Source organism: Pteropus vampyrus, unplaced genomic scaffold (assembly GCF_000151845.1).
Source record: "Pteropus vampyrus isolate Shadow unplaced genomic scaffold, Pvam_2.0 Scaffold545, whole genome shotgun sequence".
In the NCBI taxonomy this organism is placed as follows: Eukaryota; Metazoa; Chordata; class Mammalia; order Chiroptera; family Pteropodidae; genus Pteropus; species Pteropus vampyrus.
The window spans coordinates 787657-810508 of NW_011889326.1; the positions used below are offsets into that span (position 1 = coordinate 787657).

General features: G+C 42.0%; 1 protein-coding gene across 3 annotated transcripts in view; it reads right to left on the bottom strand.

Moving 5' to 3' along the window:
* PPM1H (protein phosphatase, Mg2+/Mn2+ dependent 1H) overlaps nt 1-22852 on the bottom strand; it is a 235808-nt gene that overhangs the window by 93082 nt on the left and 119874 nt on the right. For all 3 annotated transcript variants that reach the window (XM_023525265.1, XM_023525263.1, XM_023525264.1), the window contains exon 5: nt 8928-9012. In XM_023525265.1, coding sequence (XP_023381033.1) covers nt 8928-9012 — 85 coding nt within the window. The remainder of the gene's footprint in view (nt 1-8927; nt 9013-22852) is intronic.

Here is a 22852-nt window from a genome sequence, read left to right on the forward strand (position 1 = left end):
TTTTATATTTAGTTAACTTTTTCTAATTTGATTCCTTCTTGTAAAACCATATGTATGTAGGTAGGTAGGTAAAGATACACTATTTAAAACCCCATGATATTTCGCAATCTTAAGAATTTCTAAATAATGTTATGTCACTTGTCTACTTAATAAGTATGTCAACTAGAAACCTAGAAATATATTTTGTACTAAGATCTAATTTAAAGTGTGCTGCTTGCCCTGTGTGGAAAAAAAAAATGGTCTGCTTTTCATATAGCCATTTTTATCCTAAAATTTGAGGCTTTCCCTCAGGAAAACATAACAGAATGCTCTTAACTCAGGGGAGAGTGGTGGAGGTACACCTGTCATTCATGTGCATGCCACAAATGGCACCTGGGACCGGGCGGAGAAGCTCGGTAACGACAGCCCTTGCAAAACCGAAGACAGGTCACCAAGAGCCTTCTAAGGACTCCGGAGAGCACACGTTTGCTAAAAAGAGGCTAGGACATACCTTTGTTACTTACTTAGTGTCTAGGCAGCTAATGAGAACAAACTTCCAGACACGGTTCTGTCTGGCCAGGGACAAGAGGAAGAGACACCTAACCCGCCATGCCAAGAAATGGCAGGACACCGAGGATGGCGTAGGAGGATCTGACATCATCTTCTGAATACTCTCCTCTCTAGTCCTGGGCAGAAGTCAGCTTCTGGGGAAGGGGAGGGAGATGAGCACCGCACTGGGAAGAAATATAACCATCTCATCCCAGTGAGAGTCTATGAGCAACAGTAGGGAAACAAGTCTGAAGACGAGAGATCTTCTGGAACCTTCCAGGAATCCTCTCACAAGAGCAGAGTGGGTGGATAAAGCGAACCCAGGTCTGGCTGGCTCCAGAGCACATGGACCTGAGCTCCACCCTCCTGGACTGGGGAAGAACTGAGAGCACGTTGGCAAGGCAGGGAGAATGAGGGTGTAGAAACAGGAACCGGATCCCAAAGAGTGATATGTATGTAGAGGTTATGAAAGGAGACAGTACCAGGCTTCCTGCAGACACTGAGATGGTGGGTCCTGAGGTTACTTAAAAGTACACGTTGGGGGACATGAAATGCTTCCTTCATTTAAAATAATTTCCTTTTGCTGCCTGTGGTCAGCGTGCCAATGAGTGGTGTCAGCCAATAAGGAGACTATCCCAGGTTTCAGGGTATCCAGCCAAAGGCATTCATGCAACTAACACATGAGTTCCAGTGTGTGCCAGGTACCAGAGGCTAGGAATTCAAAGGATAAAAAAAGAGGCCCTTCTGCTCAGAGCTCACGCACTAGTGGGGAAGACTAAGGAAGGCTTATGAGTAGAAATGGAGATAGTCCCAGAGGCTAAGGGACAAAGAGTAGGGTATTCACTGGCTGGGGTCAGAGAAAATCTGAAAGGGGTCTTAACAGCTGGTCATGCAAGAGCAGAGGCAAGGAAGTGAGAAGAGGCCAGGTGTGCGGCTCCTAGGAGAGAACAGAGCAGGGCAGAGAAGTGGCAGGAGTGTGGCTTCCTAGGGAACCTGTCCTGCCACTTCACCTTGGGCTCCTACAGGACACCAAGGAGAACCCCTTCTGCAAAGGATAATGTACAGTTAAATAAAGTGAAAGTATTTTTTATATAAAAACTTTAAAACAAAGTATAATATACCTACGCAAAATATTCATATCATATGTGTATAGGTCAATGACTTTTTAAAAATTGAACACATCCATGTAACTGGTACCCGGTTCAAGAAATAGAACATTACCAGTACTCTAGGGTCAGGAGCCCATTTAATCGCTGCCGCTCCCATCAAAGGAAGCACCATCCCAGCTTTCAGATTGGTTCTGCCCGTCTCTGTACTTCCCATGGAGTCCTACAGGCTGCCTCCTTCCCTGGGTGTTAAGCCTGTGAGATTCACCCATGTTGTTGTGTGTAGTTACAAGCTGTTCATTCTCGGTGCTGCACAGTGTTCCATCCTGTGACTCTGCCACGTTTATTTACCCATTCTACTCTCCATGGGCATTTGGTTACTTTCCAGTTTAGGCTACTACAAACAGTGCTGCTGGACACATTCTAGTCTCTCGGTAGACATGTGTACACACCTAGGGGAGGAACTGATGGGCCGTGAGATGCTCAGCTTTAGGAGTTACTGCCAAACTCCTTTTCAAAGTAGTTGCTCCAATGGCCATTCCCATCAGAATATGGAAAGTGAAAATACTCATGTGTTAAATGGGAGGGCAGATTCCGTAACAGGAAATATTTTAGAAAGTCCTCTAACTAGAAAACTTATATATGAATTAATTTTTAAAATGTTCGGACCTCTTGATATGTGAAAAGAAGTTATCAAAATGAGGATTTTCAGTGTTTAACACAAATCTTAAAAAAAAAATCTCTCCTCTTTTTTGCCTTTAAGCGGAGAAAAACCCTCATTAGATTATATGAGAGGAGAACTGGAAACCTTACATTTCAAGAGGATTTATCATGATAGAAAGTCTTAGGTCACATATGAAATGAAATTAATAACGTCAGCCAAACCACTGGTAATCACCAATGGTCAAATGAAATGGCTCCTCCAGAGCCAAGGCTGGATGCCTGATTTACAGGGTAAGAATAGAATACTTTGGTTTGGGTTTAAAAAAAAAAAAAAAATGAAGGAAAAATGTGAAATGGCTAAGATCAAAATATGCATGGGTTGGAGTCTTTCATAAAGAATTCTCTAGTATTAATTTGTCCTGAAAAGTCTTAAAATAACAAGAACCGAGCTTGTATATATTAAGCTATTATAGAACTGAATATTGATGAAATTCTGTCGGGTTTATGTGGATGTCAAGGAAGGTTCACATTTAAATTTCTACATGGGACTATACTGATCGACCAGAGAGAAGTATCATGTCCCTAAAATAACTTTAAAATTGTAAAATTTATATCTTGTGATAAAGGAGTCACATGGAATCTGGTATGCAAATGGACATATTAAACAAAATTGCCTAGATTTGTCAACTCTACAACAGTTTAATGTATAGAATAAGGGGTAAAAAGTATTCATTTACATAAAACACGTAAGGTTTCCATATCCATTTGCCTAATGCTTTTTCTTCCTAAATTAAAATGTGGGGGAAAGGCATTCGTTTGAAGAGAACAACTCATGTCAGCAAAAAGGATATGCCTGCATATCTTCAATCTCTTTGCATATGCAAATGAAATTTAGAAATTTTATAAAAGGCCGCCAAAGTGGTCCCAATGGCAGGATGGCCATGAAACAGCTCTTCCTATACAGTTAGATTTGAAAACTAAGAGATTTTATTTTGTCTCTGTTCTAGGTACTGTTATAAGCACATTATAAATATTAACTCATTAATCCTCATACCAATCCTGTGAGGGTGCTGTAATTACCCTATTTCACAAATGAAGCAACTGAAACTTCATTTGTGAAACAGATAGTTAAGAGTTTGCCCTAATAAACCTCGTTGAGTCCTTCCTATGTACCTCTCTCATAGCATACTTAACTTTAATATATTTAATACAGTTAAAAGATGCATGACATTATCTTGCTTCTTTTCACCAAGATCAATTCTTAAGGGACCCTACAGACAGATGGCTCTGGCTTTATGTGCTCAACTTTTTTCAGAACATTGGGTTGGGGGACAGAGCTTTAGAGAATCTAAAGATTATATACGTATAGCGACTGTGCAGTAAGACTAATTTTTTAAAGAAGAAAATTTAGGGATACATTCTCATGATTATTTTGTTCAGCTGTATGGAATCCATTTTCTTAGATCTACATAGTAGGTTTATAATGCCTCAACATCAAGTCTGACTCCTCCCACCCGGAATAAACAAAATATCCATTTATATTCATTTTCAAAATCAAGGCTCTGGAAGTGGTGAGGTTCCATTATAAGAGCTAATGTGTTTTAGAATCTTCCCCAACTGCTGAGCAGCGCTCCCAAGAGAGCCAAATATGAGTCCCGCCTCTAAAGCCCTGGACTGTGCCATTCAGCGCTCTGAAAATCTCCTGGCTTCTTCATGACATCTGTGTGATCAATGGAAGCTATAGTAAGTACTAAAAATGTCAACCACTTTAGCCTGCCATTTTTCAATTAGAAATTTTGAAACTCGCTTGCAGTTTTGTGAAAGGGGGTTAAGCGGGGATGGGAAAGAATTTTTCTATGACTCAATCATCAGCCAAAGCAGAATGGTGGTGAAGTTGCCTCCTCATGACTAAAGCCAGACTTCCAGACCTAACAACCTGCTCTCAAGGTTAAGTGTGATGTCCAGGCGGCGGGTCAGTCACTTTTACTCACTAGCACACTTGACCCACCTGATTATAAATGGCCTCTGGTCTTAAAAGCAGGTTCAGGCTCACAGAATATACTTTTTAGAAGATAATTCTTGAGCATGAAAAACCCTAGAGAGCCCAAAAACACAATCCTAGCCTCCTGAAACCTTTCCAAGCCCAGTAAGAGAGAAACGGCAGGCAAATAGACCCAGACTCAATGGAGAGGCTGGGAGCAGTTCCAAGGACACAGCAAGAAATCATCTCAGATAATGCTGCACTTGTGTGTATCAAATGTGTATTTGAAACCCACTTTCATCTCTGCTGTATATTGTCCTTGATGAAAAACAGCTGCAGAGTTGGATTATCTACAAGGATAGAAGTATATTATTTGAAGGTCTGATGATAACAGCACATCTTAATGTAATAAAATCAGAGTTTATAAATATGTCTAGGCAGAATGGAAGGGAAGCCATCACCCTCACACCTACGGGCTATAGAAGTTCCCCTGAGGAAGATCCATTTCTGGCTGTCGCCTGAAGTAATATCCGGTGATATCCCGGAGGCCACAGCATCAGAGCACTAAACTCTACTGAGAATCGCCCACGAACCAGACCGCATTCCCTCCTATCTGGGCCTTGACTCCATCAAAACATGCTACTTAGCTTGGTGGACTCCCTTAAATATTTTATTTCAATCACCCTGGAGACAGTAAAAAAAAACAAAAACAAAAACAAAAAACCTCAGCGACAGAAGAAGGCAACGTATTCATGGCTGTGGGATTGTCAGCTCTCCCTAGCTGCTGGGGCAGACGTGCACAGCCCGACCCCTTCATCACACACCTGCCTCATTCTGTGTGAACACGTCAAATCCTCGAGCCTGCTTGATTAATCACTCTGCCCAGGAACCTACGGAACAAAGTTCACATTACCCAGAGAGCTGCATGAAGGGGCCTCCAAGGTCAGGATGCAAGGCCAAACAAAATGAACGTGCCTGCCATATCCATCATCCTGTAATCTGCTTCCAGTTCTATAATCCCCAAGCATCCAGACTGTGCATACCAAGAACATTCCTCGTCCACACAGATCAAAATGGTTCATGTATAAAGGGCTCTCAACCCTCCCTACCTCCAAGAAAATCACTAGCTATTTCTATACGTCGAACAGCCCTGGGACTGCAGACAGCTACCCAAATCAAGTCTCTAAGGCCCTAGAAGTTTTAATAATTCTATCATAAAGGATTCTTCACACATCAAAAAATATGATTTGACCTAAGAATAAAGAATACATTGTTAACTTTTCAGCTATGTACTAACTTGTTTAAATTGTATAAAGGACACTACAACTATCATTGCACCAAACTGTTTCACAATTAGTTCAAGGGAACTGCTTTCAAAAACTGAACTGATAAAATTAGATGCACTCAAAAATATAAGGTATATACTGTACTTAATATTACCACGAGATTACTTCTCATTTCAATTTCAGAACATATAGAGAATATGTCAGGGGAAGTATTCCTATACCTTTCACTCAGGAGAAGAGGAGATTCAGAGATACTGTGTAAGGGGCTCGAGTCACGCAGCTGATGCTGGGGCTGAATAAGAGAAGCCCACATCACACTTCTGTTTTCCTCTGATTGATATTATTTTCAAGATTTTACACTATAAACCTCCTGATTCTCTCAAATACTTTACCATACAGATATCACCACGAGGTTATTTGATGCTATAGATCTCTCAAATTTTTTCAATATAATTCTCTAAAAATACTTCACAAAGATTCACATCATAGATCATGTGAATATTATCACTGGATTTGTCCATTTCAAAGCATACATTTCTAGACTCCGGACAGAATAGGAAGTTGGACAACCAAGATAATTTATGTTCCATTCATTTACACTCTTGTTAATTGGGGAGAAAAGTTTTAGTTATAAATTAGGGCAATCTATGTGACTTAGGAGTAAGAATTAGAAAGAATGGGGACAGTGTTCTCACCTTTTAAAAATTCAGACATTAGGCTCACTTTTGTGTCCACACTGATTATTCAAGAGTGATACCAAAATACACAATAATCTCAAGAATATTAGGAGTGATTCTTAAGTAAAAACAAAGAAAAAATATCATCGTGGTTTACAGACCACTAGGATTTGAAGTGGCAAGACTTTGATTCATCAAACAATAACCATATGATTGCTGGGTGTCACAGAAGAATTCTGCATATATTATTTCATTTAATTTTTACACCTTCCTTCTGAGGTTTTCTATACCCATTACTGATGACGAAGCTGGGGATCATTGAAGGACCTTGTTGAAATCACACAGTTATGTGACAACACTGAGATCTGAAGCTACACGCATCTTACTCCAACCATCTCAAAATCGAGATATTCAGGGATCTGAAAAACGTCAGCATTCCCATCCCTCCTCAATGTCAATGATTTGAGCTCTCTGTACTATTCTTGTAACATGAAAAAGCAAAATTATTTCAAAACTTTAAAAAAGTTAATCCACTATTAACCATTGCCTCTAGCAGGAAGACAGGAAATCGTTTTCACTAAGATGAGGAGGTAATGAAGACAGAATGCCATCGAGGCACGGGAGGCAAAGGCCTGGTGCCCACTGTGATAGGTTTTGGGGGAAGGTAGAGGGGAGAGTACTGTGTGGTCATGATCCAGACGTCAATATGAATACTGATTCATTCTTTCTTTCAGTCAACAAATCCCAATTCAGTATCTCCTCTGGGCTGGGTATTGGCAGTATGAGGTGACTACTAAGTAAGGGGCCTGCCCCCTAAGACTCAAGACAGAAGACAGAGATCGGAATACACAATAAAATACTATACACCAAAAGCCTCTACACAGTTCTGTGTGAGAACTGGGGACTGACACCTGGAGGCGTTAGGGGAACTAACCCCTGGAAGAAGTAACATTTGCGTTGGGTTCTCCAAGAATGAGGAGACGTTTTTCTGGCAGAGGAGAGAAGGGTCATTCAGGCGGAGCATACTCCCAAAGCCGTGGAGGTCGCGGAGATCGCAGTGTGTCCTGGAAAGGGAGGATGGTTCTCCGGGGCCGCAGCCTGGGATGCAGATGGAGGTGGGGCGACAGTGAGATGATGCTGGAGAGGCGGGTGGGAACCACGATTCTGGGTTTGCTGAGTGTGGCTCACATTCTGTGCCTTGTGGGGAGCCAAGGTACTCAGGGGAGTGACAAAGGCTGTGATTAGATCACTTGTGTGGTTTTGTAGAAGATGGACTGGAGAAAACCAGACAGGTGGCAAGGAGGCCAGTTGTTATGAACTCTACTTGGAAGACATCCTGGCAGCTTGAAGGTCCTCAGTGACCCTCTAACCTAGTTCTTCACTTTATAAGTGACAAATTGAGGTCTGGAAAGGTTAAGAGACCTGCACGAAGGTACTAACTGGAGAGTAACAGAGCTGGGACCAGAATGAAGACGTTCTGTGGTTGATGCAGGATCCCTTTCATCTGCCTAGACAGCTAAAGAAAATGAACAGCTCTCAAGTCTGGGCTCCTAGGTGTGGCTTCAAGTTTATCCGCTTGAAAAAAACAACAGGAGGGTTAGAAACCAATAGTCGTTAAAAGAGTGAAGAAATGTTTTCACACTGGTTCTACATTCCTGCTGTTTCATGTACCAGATAACTACCCAAGCAACACAGCATAGTTATTGAGTAAAACAAACAAAAACACAGACGAGAGAACTGAGGGAAAGGATGCAGCTACCGTCTAAATTAACCAAAGTAATCAAATTCTGGAAGTTCACACATGCTGAAATTCAGAGACGTAAACAAAGTTATTTTTGTGTAGCCTAGATCAATTCTTTCCTAAGAGCAGAGGGTCTCTTATTGGGTCACTGATTTAGCTACGTTGTCCAAAAAGAAAGCCAGTCGGCAAGAAAACGTTTCATCCACAAAACAGCTATTCACACCAAAAGATTCCCCAAAGATTCCCCACCAAAAGTAATCTAGGATGATGACCAAAGTCACTGAACTGAGATTCCAAGCGTAATGCCTGGAATAAAATTAAGTTTATTCTGTTTTCCCCAAAATTCAAATCTTTGAATGAAGCAAAAATTCTCAGGATCTGAAAAACCGAATAGCCCCGCTAGAGCCCTGTCATAATTTGACCCCAAAGAGAGCGATCTACACAGAGAATTTATTTTCAGGGTAGAAACAGATTTTCTGACACCTGCAACTCTCCCAAAGGGCCCTTGGGATTTCATATCTAAGCATGAAGTAAGTGGTGTGTCAGCAGGATCTCGGGGCTGCCATCCTTCTCACAATGTGACTCAGACTGAGCCCCTTTGTTTAAATTAAAATGAGTAGCAGGCCAAGGAAGAAGGTATCGGCATTCTTCAACCCCTCGTTTCATATTGTATATACCAAACCATTAAAAGAAACAGAGCATGCTGTGTCTTCTATTGGTCACAGATGGGAGAAAATCAGCCACAATAATCAATTCACGGAGGTGGAGTGTGTCGTCACACACGGAGCCAGGATGTGTGATCCAGAAGGTGTGTGGGGGGAGTTAAGACCATATGTCGTCTGACTGCCGTGGGCCTGCTCCCCGTCAACAGCAACGAGCTCCTCCAAAACAGCTCCGACGCCATCCCTGGCACCACGGCGCCTGCCAAACCTGCATGGCTCTTACCAGGTACTGAAGTCGCTGGCGCTCAGTCTCGGGGGTGAATTCCGAAGACATGGGGACAATTTCTCCATTTCTGATGATTATTGCCCTGGAATGGTGAAAATGCATTGTCAGCCAAACTCACAGGGACCCTGATTCTGTGTTAACTCCACAGCTCGATTCAGAACACACGAGAAACGCCCAAGAGATACTCTCTCTCCCCACCTGCCCGGCAAGGTTCGCAGCTGCCAACTCCGATGCCTCGCCACATCGTTGGGATCTGAACTTTAGGAATGTCACATTCTGGTGCACTTACGTTTTCTTTTTCTGCTAGCTGGAACTGTGCCTTAAACGCCCAGCACCGAGCATACTACTTGGCACATTATAGATGCTCAGTGAATAAATGGATGAATAGATGAATGATGCAACAGAGGCTCACTCTAGACGAGTGCTCTCCAATAGAACTTCCTGTGATAATGGGAATGTTTTAATCTGGGCCGTCCTATATGGCAGCCACAAATACTCAGTGTGGGTACAGAGCATTTGAATTGTGGTCAGTGCAGCTGAGAAATAAATTTTTTGGTCCAAGTTTAATTAATTCAGCTTTAAGTTTAAGCAGTCACAAGTGGCTAGTGTTTAATGTAGTCACCAGTACCGCTCTAGGGCCTTGTTACTCAAGGTTTCTGTGGGCCAGCAGCACTGGCCTCACCTGGGAGTCTGTTAGATATGCAGATTCTCAGGTGCTGCCCTGGATTTACGACATCAGAATCCACATTGTGGTAATAAGATCGCCAGGAGATTCATAGGCTCATCAAAACCTGAGAACGCCTGACTGAGTTTTTAGCATAACATCCTGGGTCCAGGAAAAACCACTCTCATCTCATTTTAAAGCTCAGGAAATTCACACACTCCCAAAAATGTGCCTAAGAGCTATTGCCGACTCAAGGACTTTTGAGGGAACAGACTTCCCCAGAGCAGATGTCTACAGGAGAGACTGCAGGATTGAAAACAGTGGAGCAACCTTTCTGAGGCCTATTTCTGGTGGGTCTCCTATTCTTAGACCTTCTTGTTCTTAAGTGGTTTCTGACAGACACTTTTCAGCTATTGATCAGTTGTGGTGGAAGGTTGCCATTTCTATGACAAATGGAAGCGGCTTGGAGAATTGCAGTCTATCTAAACCCAAAAGCTCCCTGGTAGCAGGGAGCCAGAGACCTGAGACCTGACACACTCCTCTGCGAAGACCCACAAACACTGGAAGTGCCTCTGAAGAGCTTGGCTCTGGGCAATGCCTCCTTTACTCCAGGGGAGGCTGTATTCTTTGTACCAAAAAGCCTCTGGCACCCCTCCCTCCCACTGCAGAGGCAGTCCCTGACTTAGAATCAATCCCTATAAATGGCTGCAGCTGTCATGACCCCTCCCCCAACTCTTTACCACTTGTGCCCAGTTGCTGCTGCCATAGAAACCGGTGGAGGGGGGCAGGCAAGAGAAGAGATGACAACGAAAATCTTGGGGGCTTTAGAACATTTTCAGTCTAGGAGAAAATCAGTGAAAACTGTGAGAAACTGGTAACATTTAGGGGAGCTGACTCTGTGAAGAGGATATCTCCTGCTTCAAAATTTGTATCACTTCTTCTATTATGCCACCAAAAATGGGACAAATTAAAGATTCCTTTTTATAAACCCAGAGCCACCTGTAAAATGTAATCACAGCCCCCACCTCCAAGAAAGGTGATATCCACCATTCACAAATCAATGTGAGTTAACTCAAATTGTCTTTGTCCTCTTTATCAGCTGAGAATAACTACAATAAGGGAGTAGGGGTTTTGATAGACGATGGAGAAACTTAAAAGGAAGGTCTAGGTTCAGGCCTAATCTTAAGGTAGCAACGAGGTCCCTAAGAACCTGTGGGACGGGAGCAAAAATTCTGTAACGAATTCCAAAGGCAACCTAGTTTCAAAATCATCCTTAAAGCTAGTCTTAATTCCTTTTCTTCCCTTTTTCTACATGTCCCCTGAATTCTAGCTTTCAGGCTTGGACTAGAAAAGGTGAATATCCAGGAGGGAAATAAAAGGTAATGACTAAAAAGAAAAGGTAGGGAAGATGGAGACTGCGTGTCAGTCCTGGCAGAAGGAGGGCTGGGTGTCACTGGGTGTGGGCCCTCAAGGAGGAGCCAACTTGCTCACTCAAGCCACGGAGATTCTCCTCCAGGACCTAAATGCCAGGAGGTCAGGGGCCTTGTCTGTTCTGTTCATCACCCATTCCAAATGCTTGGCGTTGTGCCTGTCACACAGCAAGAACCCAATAAATACTTGTTGAATAAAGGAACAGATGAGACATTTAGGAGAAAATTTTCCTTGAATCTGAGGCAGGAAAAGAAGAGAACTAAGAGGCAATAGATGTTTACTAACACAAGTAAAGTGGGGTCGACTTCACAGAGCCACAGGGGCCTTCACTGAGAAGTGCACCTGCTCCCCCAGCTACCTTTTCCTCTTCTCTTCCTGACCAGAGCGAGTCCATCCATTACTTACCTCCTCAGAGTCTTCCCTACATCAGTTACACCCTCTCTGTATTCCTAACCTCCCTCATCACTGGTTCTCGGCCCATAGTTCAAAACCATGCTCAAAGCACTTTGTTTAAAATCAACCAAACCAAACCAAACCAAACCAAACAAATGATACTCTCCTAATCCAAAACCCACATTTAGAGTCTCTTCTCTTTCTTACTAAGCCAAGGTTTGTAAATATTAATCTACATTCAGGGTCTCTACTTCCTCACCTCCCATTGATCCCTCATGGGTAAATTCATTCTTGCCCCTCTCTCTACCCAGCTGCTCTCTCGAGTCATCAGATGGCCTCTCTGTTGCCATATCCACTGGGCGTGACCCCATTCCCAGTCTCCTCGGCAGCATCTGACAGTCTCTGCCAACCTGGCATCTGGGATACTCGTTCTCCCGGTTTCCCTCCCACCTCCTGGGACACTCCTTCAGCCTTCTCTATGCCCCCTTTGTTGTCGTGGGCTACCATTTTGTCTCCCTCTCCCTGGGCAATGTCATTTCCCAACCCCTTAACCCCCAAGAATAGTGTTAGAGGTCTCTCCTACACGCTCTCTTAGTCTGGTACTTCTAATACAGAACCATCACATTTTGTTCCAGATGACTTAATTGTCTGCTAGCCGGTAAGCTCCTAAGGCAAGAACCACGTCTGCCTTGCTCAATACTGTAGCCCCACACAGGGCCAGGCTATTATAAGCAGGACTGGCTACATAATTTCCAGGGTCCAGTGCAAAATAAAAATGCAGGTTCTCTTGTCGATGAGAATTTTAAGATGCTGACAGCAAAGCATTAAACCAAATGTGGTGCCCTTCTGAGCGTGAGGCTGTGTGACTGCACCGGTCATACACCCATGAAGCTGGTTCTGACTGTATGCCCTTAATATTTACTGAATGAATAAATGGCATCCAGAGCTACATATGCTGATGATTCTAAATATCCTTTCCAGTCCACATATCTCTGCTGTGCTCCAGCCTAGAACAGCCACCTGCCAACAGATATCTCCACTTGGATGTTCACTGGCATCTAAGTCTTAGCATGTTTCAAACTTAAAGATTCCTATTTCCACCACACCCTTAAATCTGTCCTACCAACATTCCCTATTTCCGGAAATGACGCTGCTTTACTTGTCACCTAGTCGCCCATCCCAGACCAGGGAGCCATTTCAGACTTCTCACGTTTCTCACCCTACACATCCAAGCAGGCGCCAAGTCCTGTGGATTTTACCTTCTCAACAGTATGTGAATCTGTCCCTTTCCTTGATTCCTACTGTTACTGCCTTGGTTCAGATCCCCATCGGAACTTGTCTACATGACTCAGAAGCTCTCCACTGCTCTCCCTGCTCCCAGTTCCGCCCCCTTCTGGCCACGATCCATGTGGCACTGAGGTGACTTTGAAGCATTTCTCTTATCATGTCATATCCCCAACCTAAAGCTCCTTGATGGCTTTCTAGAATTTCCAATTTCCTTCATTATCTGGTTTTTGCCTATCCTTCTGGCTTTAGCCTCATTCTTGCCATACCTTACACTTCTACTTCTTCCTTCTTCTGCTCAACCTATTCCTCTCTGAGAGTTAGCTCGAGGGAATGCCTTCCTTCGCCTTCTTGGTTTACCTTCAATGCCTCTTCTCTGTGAACCACCCCATGGTGTGGTATGCCCAGTTGTACCACAGCCCTTACCAGTCCTTACTGTGACAGCTGGCTTCCACTGCTATCTCTAACTACCCAAGGATCTTTTCTGGACAGAGGACAAGTCGTTGCCTCTGACTTTCCAGCCCTCAGTGCCTGGCCTGTGGTGGACACACGATAACTGTTTGCTGAGAGTAAGTGACTAAATGGATGAAGAGTGAGCTTACTTGGGATGAACAAATGTACCTAGAGCAGAGGCCTCAGATAAAAACTTTTCTTAGTAACATTATTATCTGTAATTGTCTAACTGTATATAGTCGCAGCCCTCGAAAATCCATACTACCTTTTCACTGGTTTTACAAAAAGACAATGGACCTATAAGGATGTTGTTCTGGCTGAGTCACCACTGAAGTGACTTGAAAGGTAAGGGGAAACTAGGCAGGGTCTCTGACCTTAGTGGGCAGAAGGGAGAGAACGCAGCAAAGGTGGCAGCCGCCATTATGTTTACTTTGATTTTCAATTTCAAATTCACACACAATAAAGTATCAGCATTCAAGTCCAATATTCGCTGCTGGGGTACCCCTAATCACTTTCTTAAATAGATCACTATGTCAAAATCCATCTGTGTATAGGACGTTCTTCGCTTCTGTTTGAATTACCAAGTTCTTTCTTTATGAGATATCTGTGGATTAAAGAAGACAGTATTTTTGGCTCTAGATCATGATGCCTCTTCCTATGTGATTCCTGGTTTCCTTTTGATCTTTGTCTCTTTTCATCCTCTGATCTTTGGGGTCAATTTGTCAGAGTGCTAATCTCCAATCTGGAGTAGGGCAGTGAGAGGGGTTCGAAGGGAAAAGAGTGCATGTGAAGGCTGACAAATCTTGTACTAAACCACCGACAAAGTAGGGAAATACCTTAACACTACATTCTGCCATTGTAGGATTCTTGTATACTCGTATTTTCTGCTTCATTATTTTATGAAATGTTTTTCCTAAGGAAAATTTTAAAAAAGAAAAGAAAAAAGAAAGAAAGAAAGAAAGAAAAAAAAAACCGTGGCAGCAGTGAGAATCAAGGAGAGTTAGGCACATGTCCTGATCTTTCTTTTGGGACCTCAGGTCTGGACCTGTGGATGTGACTCTGGTCAGAAATTAGATGACATTCTGTTACCTACTCAGAGTTTGGCCAGAAATTAAGTGAGAAAACTACTAGGGGTTGGGGTAATGTAATCACTTGGCAAGCAACTCCCACCTGGCATCCTTTACAGTATAGAGTGGGTGGTTCCTAAGCATATTCCCCAAAGTTAAGCCTCTCACTCAGAGACAGTTACTGAAATGTATACACTTTAATATCTTGTCCAGTATAATAAATGGGGGATTATTTTTAATATGGTGAATGATGAGGTTTAATATGTTTTTATGAGTCAACTGCAAGGATGGGAGAAGAGGAGGTAAAACAAAGATATAAACAGTTTTTGAAATGTTCTCCCTGGGACCTCCCTTCCCAAAATCCACAGGAGAGGATCAAGGCAAGTCATTCCTAATTGATGAGAGTTTTGAGTTCAGAGAACAGTTTCTAGGAAATCCTGCTACTTATACCCTCCAACGTCACAATCTGGAATCAAAAGAACTATACTTTGTTCCCCAAGTTAGTCAAAATGTTAACTGGTCAAGAGACAAACAAAAGAGGAACGCTCTGCAGTACCTACCCTTTCTAGATATTGGAAGGTCAGATAGTTTACCCAGAAGGTTATAACGGGAGAGCCAGAGCACTAAATGGCAAAGACTGTGGGGCAATGGTTCATTGTCAACCCTCCTTCCAGCTCAGAAAGTCCATGGCATTGGAGGGATTCACAGCCGTACGCACAATTGGTGGTAGTGAAGCTGTGTAGTGTGGCGGAAAGAACACTCGCCTGGGAATCAGAATTTATAGGTACTAGCCCCACCTTATGCAAATTTTAGCTCTGGGCCTCCGTGTCCTTGCCTATAAAAAGAAGGGGGAGGGCCAGATCATTTCTCAGGTACCTTTCAGGTCTAAATTTAAATGATTTTGAAAATAAGCCTGACATATGTGGGGTGGAGAAATACTACAGTTACTACTTTTCTTCTCGGGAGGTAGCGATCACCACAGTTTAGATTCTAATCAGCATAAACCAATAGAGAAGTGCCAAGATGGGAGAAGTCGCCCTTCGTGCCTCTCGTAAATCATAAGGGGCAAGGAGCCGGTTGTCAAGCAGACCCCTTCGTGTAATTTCGCCGTTGTCACCAGTCCCCTTGGAACACAGAGCTGCAAACAAAAGCCATCGCTGACACTGTTAAGAGTATTCATGGGATGCCCCGATTCCATTACACACATTTTCAGCTGAAAGTGATTCGCAACGCAACATTAAACTGCACATGTCCAGAATGGAGGAGAAAATTTGCTACAAGGTGACAAAGACAAACCATTCGGAAAAGCCTTTTTGACAGTATGTCAATTCTAAAGTAGAGGGAGGAAGCATCCATTTTGTCAAAAAGAATCAGACCTTGTGACTTTTGTTCAAACAGAGTAAAAACGTCTGTCTCCTTCAAAGGTATTGGAAATGTGTCGATGGAAAAGAAAGCAGGGCAGCTGACGGAACAGGCTGGGGTGACCACTGTCAGAGGACAGCCAGGCTGTCAATGCTAATTAGAGGTGTCAAAAAATAGCTGAAGGGAAAAAATAATCCCATGAGCCTGGAATTAGTCTGGGTGTGTTCCTACTCATTCCATTTTCAGAATGGATACTCAAGAAAAAGTTTGCAAATACGATGATTCATTTAACAGGTCCCCAAATACGCAATTAAGTTTCTCAGCAAAAATATTCACCAAAAAACGGATAGGAAAAAAATTTAGATCTTTAGATAGCAGCAGAAATAAGTGACCACTCGCAGAGCAATAACTGAGTCAGATGTTCCCTGTTTTCCTCACAACCAGCCCAGTCTGTACTCACACCACCCAGAATAATTTCTCAATGTCCTAATTCAGCCACTTTCTACAAACATCTTGCTATACCAAGCCACATTTACGAGACCCAATGCACCACGCACAATATTTTCCAGACCAGGTAAATGCCTCTAAGTCATCTAAGAAAACTTTTTGAGGTACTTGTTATTTCTTAAAAAAAAAAAAAAAAAAAAAAAAAGACAAGGGATCCATCTATAAATTAACACTGGGATTATTTATTACGTTTTCTTTAAAAATATAATCCACATTCCACTCCATAAAATTCATCCTTTTAAAGTATATAATTCAGTGGTTTTTAGTATATTCACAAGGTTGTTCAACCATCACCCCTATTTAATTCCAGAACATTTTTATCACCTCAAAAAAAAAGCCCTACTGACTATTAGCAGTCAGTCCCTTACCCTCCCCTCGAGCCCCTGGCAACACCCAATCCACTTTCTGTCTCTCTGGATTTGCCTGTTCTGGATATATCACGTAAATGAGATCACGTAATGTATGGCCTTTTGCGTCTGGTTTCTTTCATTTCGCATAATGTTTTCAAGGTCCCTCCTTGCTGTAGCATGCATCAGTGCTTCATTCCTTTTTATGGCCGAATGACTATTCCACTGTATGGATGTACCACATTTTGTTTATCCATTCATCAGCTGATGAACATTTGGGCTGTTTCCACTCTTTGGCTGTTGTGAACAATGCTGCTATAAACATTCATGGACAAGTTTTTGTGTGAACATGTCTTCAATTCTCTTGGCTCTCTGCCTGGAGAGGGACTGCCGAGCCACACGGTGTATCTCTATGTTTAACGTTTGGAGGAACTGCCAATCGGTGTTCCAAAGCGGCTGTACCATTTTACATTCTCAGTTGCCGGGCTTTAAAATTTTCTCTTAAAGGATCATAGACTACAAACTAAATTTATTTGTGAAAATCCTACTGTGGTTTCTTATTTTTCACAGTTTTAAAAGCACTTTGCTGGAAAAATTTTGCCTGTACGCTTCAGTTACAATGCACCCATTGCACACTTAATGGTTCACTTCTCTTTTGTATCCAAGGGTATATATATTCTGTTCTTTTCAAGTGCAGGGTCAAAACCTATAATCCACAGCAACAGAGTCCCCCAGCACAAATGTATACAAACACTTCTCAAGCCCCAAAGCGAGCATATTTTTCTCCCTATGGCAAGTAGCCAGACTGGATGAGGCCACCGAAGGCATTTTTTTTTTTTTCCTACTGCAATCATTTTTGGAGTAGGATGGATCTCCTTCTTCCTTTTTTTTTCTTTTTTTAAAATATATATATAATTGATGACTACAATAGCTCACTGTTCGTGTGCCAAGGCAGGTAGAACATACAGAGCCTGGGAAGCAATTTCTTTACTAATGCTCTGCATTAGTCACACGCATGTTAGAGTTGTGTCCGATTCTGACCTCTTTACTTTAAAAAGGCAATGCAGTGCAGTAACTGAACAGAAATCTAAGAAGAGAAATAAAAACAATTCGAGGAGTGGAAAATAGATGCTTTGAAGGAGGTTAAAGCAATTTTGATACTTTAGCCTGAAGGAAAGAATGAGGAGTGATTGGATCGCATTCTCCTTCATGGAATTTGAAATGGTTTTATTCAAAGAATGGTGGGTGACTTGTTCTTCACGCTCAGAGTAAAACAAACAAGAGGAAATTCTATTTAAATCAAATCAGTAAGATTCCACGGTTGGAAACTGGAAAAGAATTTCCTGATCTTCCCGTTATACATTGACTGAAGCCCATGGGTCTCCACCCCTGGAATTCTTCAAAAGGACATGAGGGAGCTTTGTCTATATTCGCCTGCCAAGAGTCTTGAGGCAGCCTTCACTGTTGTTTCTTTATGATGCTATAAATCAGGAAGAACATCTGCTGCACGAGAACAAAGCCGAATCCATGAACAATTCCTTCTAGACTGTAAAACGTATTGAGAAGGTCTTGCAACCTATACTGTGTAAGTAAACAGGGCACACTCCTCGCCACAGCCCCTGTTCAAAATAAACTACAAGGCTTCATCTGGCAGAGCAGGTGGGCTTATCCGTGGCCCATGGTTAGGTTACGGACTGGATGCCTTACCTATAATGCCTCTCTGGACTTCCCTGCTAATGGTAACCCCATGTCAGTTCCTTATACAACAAAAGCTTGTAAAAGCCATCTCTCATCCACTGAACATGACCATCGGTTGGGTTTGAGAAGCCAGATGACATGTAATGGAAAGTGATTAGGGTTTGGAGTCCAAAGTCTAGTTCAAGCTATGAACTAGCTATGCTGGGAAAATCAGCCACTCAGACTCGATTTTTCCCATTTGAAAAATGGGACAATACCAGTTTCTTCACATTAAACAAGTTTATGTAGAAAAGGGCTTTAAATACAGCTTATTTAGTGACGCTGATGGAATTATTAAAGGAAACTCACACATCCAAGTCAAGCTAGTACAATTACTTGAAACTATTATTTTGTGTAATAACTGTCCACAACTGTGATGCGAAGGAACTGTATGAATGAAAAGTCAAATTGTATTTAGTGACTTCATTTAGGCTTTAATAATAAAATGGTATCCTGATTTTCCACTGTCATTTCCAGTCATGTGCTCACATATCCCCAGAATTCCATAGAAAAGAAGGGAGATCGACAGGGTAGTATCAAAGCATTCCTTCTTCTCTTATCGCTAGCTTGAAACCCCCCACCTTATTTGTTAATGTTCATGCTGTAATCTCAACATTTTCCCAAGTATGTATGTCTGTATATGGTGACATTGGTTAATGAAATCCAGTAAGTTTCAGGTGTACAATTCAAGTAAGGCATATTTATATTGCCTTGTGTGTTCACTGCCCATTCACATCTGTAATTTAAGATGTTATTATCTATGCATGGTGTCAGATGGGTACTAAATCTATCAGGGTGATCACTTTGTAAATTATACAAATGTCTAATCACCATGTTGTATACCTGAAACTAATATAATAATATATGCCAACTGTAATGGAAAAATTTTAAAAATATATTTTAAAAATAAGTTATATCGGAAAAAAAGATTTTATTTTGACAAACAGATATAGGAAATGTTCTCATGCCGGATCGCCTTCCCTGGAAAAATTCTACTTAACCCATAATTTAAGTATTACAATTGTCCAAATGAAAAATGAGAGGCTGGTCTATGTCTATGGGAGCAGAGAGGAGAGTCTGGGAGATAAAACACATCAAAACTTTTTATTTTATGTGTATTTATTATATGTATGTAATTTTTAAATATATTTTTCCAAGTAAAGGAGGTGAAAAGGTCTGGGAATTTGCTGAGGTTCCCAGCTTGGTCGGTGGAGGTTAATACTACTACTAACGAGAGGGGAAAGAAGAAGAAAAGCCAGTCTGGAGATGATACTGCATTTTGACTTGGGCATAGTGAATTCAGGGCATGTGCCTGATGCCCAGGTAGAAGGGCTAGTGAATACACAGGTGGACATGTGAGTGTGGTGCTATGTGATGAGGTTAGTGCTGGAAACACAGACTTGAGAAGAGTTATGTTTATACAGTAGTTAAAACTATGGAATTAAAACAAGCGCTCCAGGGAATGTATACAGAAAATGTGGGGATAAATATTAACTGAAAACATAGATGGGTCTATTCCCTCATTTGCCTGGTGAACCCTCATCATGGAATAAATCAATGAATTGAAGTTGACCTCTATAATGTTTTCCACGGAACACTGTTCTGAGAGATAATAGGAAACCACCCAAAAAAATGATGCTCAAAAGAGTTTGGGCAGTGCTTTTCTGACCTTTAATATACTAATGTGTACTGCTGTTCTCCAAGACTAGCTATCTGTGCAATCATTCCCAAACCTGACTAGAAGATGAATCTCTCTTAACATCTCTTCATTTTTACCAAGTACATGGGTCGGATTCAGGATGGGTGCACTTGACTGAGCTATAGTCTAGGGAAACAGTAGACCCCTACCCCAAAAGCCTTATGAGATAAAAAATCAGGGCTGCTCTCTCTTAGGAAAAATCCACACATGCATCTCTCTCTCTGATTCCATTTTCTTTTCTGAGATGCGCTTCATTCAAAAAGCTGCAGAGGAAAAGGGGGCTGAGACTGGAGTGGGGCTGCTGAGAAGAAAGCTCAGCTCTTTCTCTCTCTCTCCCCACTCTGGTGTTCTCCATTCCAGCTCTTCTCTTAGTTGACCAGGGGAGAGAACTCAGGGCATGCTCCTGCTGCTCTGACTTCGACTGGTCCTGACTGGAAGCTTAGGGGCTTTCTTGCTCTGGTGCTCATTTTACTTTCGTATTTGCTGCTTCTCTGGAATGATTTTCCTTCATCACCAGGACAAGCAGGAAGGAAGCAAATAGGTCTTAAGCTCTGGATCTGGTCTTAGCTTAAACAAAAGAAGATTCTGACGTGTTCCAGCATGGCTTACAAAGGGACTGCACTACGATTTAAGACCAAAATTGTTACTTATAAAATGGGTCCCTCTGCCTCATCCCCTATCCATACATTTCTCTGCTTAACTTTTTGGAATTGATAGGCAGGGTCCCAAACAGGACTTGAGAATTAGAGTTTCCATGTCTTGGCCATGAAGTTTCTTATTCCTCCCTTGACCTTCTAGAAATCAGGTTGAGTTTTAACTCATCTCTGCAGGATGTTGTTGCACATTGCCCCCCTCCCCCGCCCCGCCCCCATGGCTTCCCTAATAGAGCTTATTCCACACACAGGAATCTCTTTTGACATTTACAGTTGAAGAATTGTATTTTGGACTTTATATTTTTCCCATTTGCAAACACTCTGAGTATTAGTATGAGGTTAATTTAAGATCCCATTATTTCTGATGGGAAGGCCAAGGATGGATAGATATAGTACCACCAACCTATCAAAAGTGTTTACAAGGCTAAAGCAAAAGATAGATGTATACTTATGAAACATGGTGAAGACAACAGACATGACCTTCTTTAGTCATTTAGTCTCAATTTGAAGAATCGAGATGATTGAGGAAGAGACTAATCAGCTGCTTGAGAACAAAGGTGTAATGCTGATGGATGAGGAAGTAGAACTCGTACTATTTTATTTCAGACTGAGAAGGGGAAAATAACCATAAGTAAAGACAAAACAAACCAAAAAATTAAGGCCCAAGCTAGATGAAAATATTATAGAAGAGAACTCTGCCTCAATAAATGGGATCAAGTCCTTGGACTTCAATAGATTACGTCTTGGGACCCTAAAAGTCCTGGAAAATGAGGCTATCACAGTTCTGTCAGGAATCTGGGAGGAATGGCGATGAAGAAGAGATGTGCCCAAAGGATAGAGATGGGCAAATCAGGTCCGATTTTCAACAAGGGAGATGTGGATTTTGTAAACTATGGAGGAGGGACTTGATATCAATCTGGAGTAAGATTCTAGATTAGGTCATTAAAGAAAGACTTGTGAGAACTTGTAAATGAGAACAGTGGTCACTGGTGGCCTGCCTGGGTCCTCTAAGAGAGTAAATCATGTCATTCCTAATCCTTCTCCCTCCGTTTCTTTTTTTGGTCCAAGTAAAAGAAATGCCACAGGCAGAGTATCTACTTGGACTTAAGAAACCAAGAAAATCTTTCAAGATCTTTTTGTTGACAATGAAGGAGCTAGGATAAGTAAAAATAAGCAAACTAAAAATGGTCGAAATGTCCACAAAATTAAAGCGTTTCAGTCGCTCAGATAGTCATTGTGATTTGGCCCTGTGGCATGCCTGTTGAGAAAGTGAGAACAGACTTAGGAATTCTATCTTTACGGATGTGTGGGGGGGTGTGGGGGGTGTGGTGGGGGAGGATGGCCATCAGCTCTACACTGCACAGGTCAATTCGGTTCTGAGTGGTACCATGTGTGAAGAGGGAGACTTCACAAGAACAGGGCCAGGGCCAGAGACCTGGATGATGAGGTCTCAAACCAGCTCTCTCAAGAATATGTAAAGAAAATCAGGAATGTTTATTCTGAAGAAGAGATGATCTCTGGAAGACTGCAATAGGTATCCTGTAGCATCTGAAGGACTGTCAAGTGGGAGAATGACTGATCATCTCTAGGGGGTAGAAACACGCCTTTCTTTCTTAATCTTATTTATATATATTTTATATGTAGACAAGTAACACATACTGCTTACGTGATGGTAAAGTTTTATCTTCTTGGTTTTTGTTTTTACGTATGTTTCATGAAGTAAATGCATACATGTAAATATACATAATAAAATACTGAAGGGGAGTGTCATGAATAAAGAGGAGTTTTAAGCCAGAAAGTGCTAAGATACTGCTGAGCTGGGAGTGAGGTTATGAAAAGGTGAACAGTATTTACTGAGAAATATAAGGAAAAAGTGATAGTGGGAATGACGAGAGTAGGGAGGGCAATTGAATTTCGGAGCTGACTGACAGAGCTAGAGAAAAGTGACAGCACATGAAAGGCTAAAAACATGTTCAAAAATCTCTGCCAGGAACTGCAGCAATGAGAGGGAGAGAGAAACCAGGATCTCTAACCACAAACCAGTTGGACCTCGTTAAACTGACTGGAGAGGTGGCTGTGATGTTAATCAAGATTTAACTAAAGGCAAAGAGTAGCTCCAAGGGCTTAAACAAGAAAAATTCTCCTTCTTCCAGAGCTTACAAGGAACACTTGATGCTATCATTGGTCCAGTTGGAAAATGAGGTCAGGGAGCGAATGGGTGACCAGAAAAAGCAACCCCACAGGGGAGACCCAGAAAAGAGACCTGTGGCCAATGGGGAGCCAATGGGCGCTGTTTGCTTATTTGAGTATGTTGGCAACTGAGTT